Genomic DNA, 7,465 nt, shown 5'->3' on the forward strand with positions numbered 1-7,465 from the left:
TGAAAAAAACGCTCTCTAACTCCGCTGGGATATGAGCCCAGGTCCTTCAGATTGACGGTCTGATGCTCTACCAACTGAGCTACGGAGAGACGAGAACACTTTCCTCACAATCTCCTTACAAGCAGAATGTCAACGTCATTCCCTATACTTGTAAGATTTTTCTTTCTAAACATGCAATTCATATTTTATTATTGATGTAGGTTTTTTTTAGACTTATGGGCGTGATATTTAAAAAGTAATGTTTTATTCGTGTTCTATCGTTGATTGTGAAGAGAAATCTTGAATTTCATTTCGATTTACCTGATACTGACGGCTCTAAATAAAATTAAAGAAAAAACGTCTTTTTATGAGAAATACGTGCTAAACTTGAGGCTTGTGCCACCTCCAAATATATTTTTTTTCAAGATGATAATTTCTATATTATAATTTACATTAATTTTGCAATTTTAATATCCATTAGTCATCTTTAGAATCTATCCTTAGATCTTTAGAATTTAGGACATTACAACTATTATATTGTTAATTTGTAAAAACTTCAAAGTGTTTTTGTACCTTTCAACAGAAAAAAAGAATTTTCTAAGCCACCTGTTTTCAAAATGTGTATACTACCAATTTTCAATCCCGTCAGCATTCCTTTTTTTGTACTGTTCGATTATTTTTATTAGATTACTGTTATGTTGAACAATAAACAACATTTTTAATGACTTTTATTAATATTTGTAAATTCTATTTCATACTACATTTGAATCTCCCGCATATCCAGAACTTTCCCGAATGTTCCCGAAGCAAAACATCAATAAAAAATGGTGTCAGGTAGGTACACGCGTTTTTGATTGAATCCTGTATCCAATGCATTATAGATATCAATGGGTTTACCCTTAAAAATTGTTTGTTCTGAAAATTTATTTACACATAAACTTTATTTAATTATCGAGAGCAACATAAATTTTTTAAAGAAAGGTTGGTCTAAATTTTCTCCTGTTTGATAATTTTCTCTGTAATGAAAAATAGTTTTGGGGTTAAGCAATGAAATGAGTATTCAGTACCCCAATGCTCGGGGGCGATTTTCCCCCCGAAAGTACGTGCCGCTTAGTATGTGAGAACGAAGTGAATTGGAGGCGGATACCCAGGTGAAAAAATTATATATTGTTTATATATGGTTTGAAATTGTATATATAATATTTATTTGTTTTATACAAAAAATGTATAAAAGAAATTAATATCACAGAAAAAACTAAGAATAAAATTTGTTGCAGGAAATTTTTTAGAGCGATAAAGTTTTGTTTAACCAACTTCGCGTCTTTCAAAAAACATGTGTTTGTTATGGAAAAACAAAAGAAAGTTTAACCGATATTTGTGTAAAGTTTATCCTGTGAAGTTAATTTTGTTCCATTTTTTCTGTGATAATATATAATACTTCACACTATATATAAACTATATATAATTTTTCCGCCTGGGTAACTACCTAGGTCATCTTGTAAATCCAATCATAGTACATTAATCGTTAATAAAATCATCTGAAATTAAATATTTTTATTTTTTCTATAAATGAATAACACTATTTAACAGAAAAAGGAACATTTGCAATATTAATATATTTTTTAATTTTGATATAAATAATATCTTAAATTGCTAAATACGTGTTAAAATCCTATAATAACTTTCTAATGTTAAAAAAATAGTATATTTTAATATAATAATTCAGTTTGTTTTAATTTTTTAAATATATTTGAAGAGGGGACATTCGCAAAATACGTGATACGTGCAGGATGGGGGGGGGGGGGGGGGGGGGGGGTCAAAGTATAATTTTCTATGTTAAGAACAATGGAAAAATCATTATGTAGGGTGGGGGACGTCTAATTTTCCTGAAAATTATATCATGTATTTTTTGAATGGCCCAATACATTTAAATACCACGTTTTTAGGTTAAAAATTCAAAACCTCAATACTTTCAGGGAATTAGGTGTAAAAAAAGCGAGAAAGTAGTATTTTGGAAGAAAATTAAATTTCGTCAAAAAGTGGAATTCGCACCGTTCAGCTTTCCCTGTTTCAGTCATGACGCACAGTGAATAATCGATACAAATATTTTCCGACTAGTCCCATAGAATTAAAAAGAATATTTTTCTTTTGTCGTTGTTTTTTGAGAGATTCAAGTGGCTTATTTCGAAAACTTCAAAATATAACGCGCTAGGGAATTTTTTAAAAATTAACTGTCTTTATAACGCGGTGCTTTCAAGCAGTAATGTGAAAATTACTGATAAGGCGGTACTCATGAGAATTAAGGTGCAAAACTTACTTTAGACCGTCATTTAATTGTGAAATTAACCTATCGTAACTAATTCAGCACTAGAATTTGTTGCATGAAGCAAAGTGCGCGATTCGAAGCTGGCGGCGAAGATGGTGGCGCCACTGTTGCTCCCACTGTGGAGGGAAGGGAGAGCTGTCGTTGACGTCACGTTCGGTTAATTCCGGAGACGCTCGAGTGCTCGGTCGGGTCTGAGCCTGAGGAGTCAATGTCTGAGGAGGCTTCAAAAAATTCGTGATTGGTGTGGTGTATCCGTTGAAACTTTTTTCCGCGTTGATCTACGCGTGTGTTCCCTGATCGAATTTGATTACGAGTGGCTCGCGTGTGTGTTCGCACCTCTTCACCAGACAACGACAGGTACGTCGTTCACATCCACGTATCTAGGCAGTCTTGGCTAGCGTTTCGTATCTATCGCCCCCGCGGAAAAATGGTGTGCGTGAGTTCTACATGCAAGCACGGTTAATCGGAGAAGCTCGTCAAGAAATAGGGGGAATCAGGTGAGAAATCAGGAGCACCCCGAGGTGTGTCTCGAAGAAGCGGGACCCGATTGAGGCCAAAGATTCATGGACGAGTGGAAGGGAACGTCGTAGAATTCGCGCTGAGAAGCACCAACGCGATTTTCAATTCCATTAACCAGATCAACTCCAGAAAGAGAATAATTCAATTCCTCTTGGTCGGCATTCTATGCTTCTGCGTGATCAGAGCTCTTGCAGAAGCGGCGACGTCGTCCCGAAGAAACCCAACCCAGGCTTGAGTGAGAAAGAGATAGAACGGGTGGATCGAGTAGAAAGAAAGAGTGGGAAGGGGGAGAATCCGAGAGAGAGAGGAATAGAGAGAGACTGCTGTATAGTAGAGACGTGGTGCGCCTCCTGCTTGCCTTACGAACCGCTTCAAAAACGTTGACCCTGCTCCCTTCGCAGTGCACCCCTCCGCAGCCCGCTGTCCACAGGTTATTAGGTAGCAAAACCGCGGAGGTGGCGTCAAACCTCCTGAGGAAGACCCCCGAGTGCTGTGAAACTTCCTGTAGCCACTCAAGTTTTACGCAAAATTGATCGGGAAAAGTGCTCTTTTGCCCACGGTCGGTTTTTCCTTCTTCCAGTGGCGCTACGGAGTAACGGAACACGGGGCGTACGCGCGATGTGAATATCGTGCTGTCATTGATGTCCGAGGTGGTAACGAGAAGCAGAGAATCTCCACGCGAACGTGCGTGCCAAGAATATTTGCTCGACGGGTAGTCGTGGCGACTGCGAATCGGTGTCAGAAAGGAGTGACAGGCCGGAGATTTAGTAGACCAAGTGCCTGGAAGATCAGGCGAGAGGAGGAGGACAAGTCAGGATGAGCGGGCGACCGAGGACCACCTCCTTCGCCGAAGGCAACAAGCCCCCTGCGAATCCACCCCTGGGTGGCATGAAAATTAGCAGTGAGTACCTTCAAATCAGCATAACCTCTTTGTTTTAAAATGTATACATTACATACCTCCAAAGTTACCAAGGCAGGCAGAAATTATATTCAATTTATAATTTTAAAAAACCTTGTTTCCAGTAATTCCCCTCTTTTTTACTTCAGTTCAAACTTTGCGCCTGCCTTTTTCGATTCTTCAATTCTGCTTCATCCAACAATCATCACCTGTCAAATCTTCTTTACCGACCGACCGTCCTCGGTCGATCCATTGCATGGACATAGGAAACACGGGACTAGGCATGCCATCCTAACTTTGGTGAGCGGGGTTGAATCCACGTTATGGGGGGGGGGGGAATTCCATGAGTGGGGATAGTCGCCATCTTACGATGTGCCGTTTGATTATGCGCGCGAGAATTTTTGCCGACAAATTGCATGAAAATATAAACATGTGGACGCTGCCATTTTTGTCGCGGGACATCAAAAGGTGGCGGACCTCCCCCCTCATTGCATCACCCCCGCAATGGCATGCCCAGTCCCTTGTTTCTTATGTCCATGATCCAGTGCCTTTTGTCTGCCAGTCCAGTGTATACCCATTGCTCCGGTTTAACTTTAGTCTTTTGTCATCTCATCATCTTTGTTTGTCATTGTGAACATCAGCGGCAGGTTGTCAATTGCGTGTCAGTGGTTCAGTATGCCAGGTTATTCTGACGAATTAAATGCATTTGCTTCGTCAAACAGTTTCCAGGGCTGTGTGTTCTTCTCCTTCAGCTTAGAGTGAAAAACGGGTTCATAAACTAATAAAGCGTTTCGTCAGGCGAGTGTAACGTAGTTTGGGACCATTTCTTGCATAGTCATTGATACTCATTTGAATCCTAATCTCCTTTAGCCAGAAAACAATGACAATTGACTTGAATTGAGAAAAAACTTATGGAATATAATGAGAGGTTTTGTAGCTTTAAAAATTTAAAAGTTAGGGAATCTTCTGAACTAATTTGTAATCTTTGTTCTTCCTTTCTTAGATTATAACTTTTTCGACTTTCTTACATAATTAACAATAAAAAATCAAATTGAAAAATTGGAACTTATACACATAACAATTTCATCGAAATTACGTTATTTAAGACATTACACCAAAGTTCAAGTGTATAGCCGTGTAATATATATATCTTGGGTTGAATATTATACATTTTAATACAGTTTTGAATTCTAATATGCATATTTCTAAGTCTATGCTTTGCTTATAGTAAATTGTAAACGGAATTTTAAATGAATTTTTGAATAACCCAAAAAATAAATTCTACAATTTTGTGTAATAAACTAGAAATTGTAAGCCAAAATAAATTATTTAACATGTGCAGTGAAACGAAGAATTATTTCTCGTATGTGGCCTATGTGTTATGCCAAAATCAAAATGTCTTATTTCGCAATAGAACGAAAACATGTCCAGTCAGCGATAACCATGCATTTATGGAAAATTATAAGAAAATCTTAAAGTTGCTCTTAACTTTAATAACCGTGGCTACACTTCTAGCTTTTCTGGGCGAATAGCGAAAATCTTGCTGAACTGTCTGTCCCGTATATGCTATTTGTTGAAAAAGCTAACTGAATTGATACTTCGAATTTTCAACTCACTATGTGGCTTTATACTCTTCCTTATTAAGTTTCCATGTTTAGGATATTTAGTCACTGGTAGCTTGTGTGCGATGATATGCATTGCAATTGTGTTTGTCATCTCCTGCAATTAATCGCAGGTTTTCAAACTCTTAATTTCTTTTTTAATTTAGCCACTGGTCCACAAATTTAATCACAAGCTTGTTCATGAAAATCAATAACATAAGTTCATCGGATTCTAAAGTTTATCATGACGTGACATCTGTTTGTTTAATGAGGATGGGTGACTTTTAGTTACTTTTTGGTGTAACTGAAGTTCCGAACGTTCAAATGAACGAAATATTTTTCTCCATTTTTATTTTATCCATCAATATTGTTCCAGCTGCATTTAAAAATATGCATTATAATTCTGTTTCAATAAGGAATGGATTCCAATATAAATGAACAAACATTTTAGCCCTTTTTATAGTTTACATAATTATCAGTAAAAAATTTCGTTCATTTGAATGTTCGGTACTTCAGGTACATCACTTTTTGGGTTTAAAAATAGATCTGTGGGACTTAAAGTGTCCTGAAATGATAGTTTAATGAATGTCTCCTAATGCAATAACGAAATCTCATGACAATATTAAATATCTCTTAGGATTTCATACAAATTTCGTATGAGATTTTTATATTATGATTTTTTTTATTTGTGTTCAGTTTTTAGAATTTGTGTGTTTCAAAACTCTCCATTAAATTTGGGGGGGGGGGGTCCCCCACGATCTCCATGGGTAAAACATTGATTTCAACTGACTGGCCAAAATTGTATATCAAATTTTTGCTCCCTTGAAAATAAACGCCAGTTCATACATCGGAGGTATTCAACTTTCCCTGAAAGTTATTTTTATCAGAGAGAATAAAACAATAGGAACGTAGAGCTCACCCTCTGCCACCGTTTCGTGCTCGAACGTCATTCATTTAAGCATTTAAGGCGATCAATGTCGATTTCACGATTTTCTATCAGAAGTTCAATCCCCAAAAGGAAAGTTTTGACACCATTTCTATCTGCCTTTAAAATGTAGCAAAGTTTCTCTGCTTTTTTTATCTCTCTATTTTTTTAATTTAAATCACGTACAAGCTGTTTTTAAACTTTTCTTTCTTTTCACTTAGTCTTTAGTGATAAATGCAATAGGCTTTAAGCTCAACTTATAGTGAACAGTTTCCATTGCTGTTCAAGTTTCTCCTGTTCCCTTATCACAGTACGATTTTCGGAATACGTGGAAATTAATCTTGAGTGACTTCTGCTAATTCGAGGCTTCGAACAGGAGAAAAATGAACAAAAGTTTCCAAGTTTTTCTTCCCTGTGTGATTTTGGTCGGTCCTCGTTTTTACCCTCCTTTCCAGACTCTTTGCTCCACCTATCTCTCCTTCATCAACATTTCCACGTTGTGACATTATTGACGGCCAAGGTTCGTTGATATACGTCCGCGTGCAGGTGATTTGCTGAAAGTGCGCCGGTTCGTCGTGTTTGGTTGGTCTCTTTTTTTTATTTTTTTATTTCCGACCGTTTTTTGTGCAAGACCGTGCGCAAGTGAACCGTGAGATAAAAGAAGAGGTCGCCGAATGTCCGTCACAGAGCATTTCATTTCCCTGCATCACGAGTTTATAATCTGCAAATTTAATCCTAATTTCAAGGTTTCACAATTTGCGCTTTATTTTTGTTTACAAGCGTCCAACATGACAAACTATACTTTCTTTTTATTTTCATATTTTGAATAATCGTAAATTTTCTGTTTAATTTATGTACTTGAAGTTACGAACGTTCATTTGAACGAAATTAAAAAAAATTATTTTTCAATTTTTTTTGCTTAAATCAATTAGGACGGCAAAAAAAATATTCTGTCGGAAAGAATTGTCGAATAAAAATTTTTTGAAGGGGTTACCTACCCTTACACATCACCCATTACTTAGACCTGCCTAATGCAAGTTTGATTGTCGATATTTGAAAATATAAAGACGTCCAAAATTCTCTTTTTTTAATTCAATAATTATAGAGTGGTTGATAAAGTTCGGCAAGACCCCTAAAAACCACCCTTAACATATCTGCACCTAAAATGTTAAAAATGACAATTTTGATTGTCGATATTTGAAGATATAAAAACGTCA

At 36.7% G+C, this 7,465-nt stretch overlaps 1 protein-coding gene across 2 annotated transcripts in view; it reads left to right on the forward strand.

Annotated features, from left to right (window-relative positions):
• The first annotated feature begins 2,486 nt into the window (after positions 1-2,486).
• LOC117168313 (glycogen synthase kinase-3 beta-like) overlaps positions 2,487-7,465 on the forward strand; it is a 139,989-nt gene continuing 135,010 nt past the window's right edge. For both annotated transcript variants that reach the window (XM_033353884.1, XM_033353885.1), the window contains exon 1: positions 2,487-3,725. In XM_033353884.1, coding sequence (XP_033209775.1) covers positions 3,641-3,725 — 85 coding nt within the window. In that variant the 5' untranslated portion in view covers positions 2,487-3,640. The remainder of the gene's footprint in view (positions 3,726-7,465) is intronic.

This window comes from Belonocnema kinseyi, chromosome 2, assembly GCF_010883055.1.
Source record: "Belonocnema kinseyi isolate 2016_QV_RU_SX_M_011 chromosome 2, B_treatae_v1, whole genome shotgun sequence".
Classification (NCBI taxonomy): Eukaryota; Metazoa; Arthropoda; class Insecta; order Hymenoptera; family Cynipidae; genus Belonocnema; species Belonocnema kinseyi.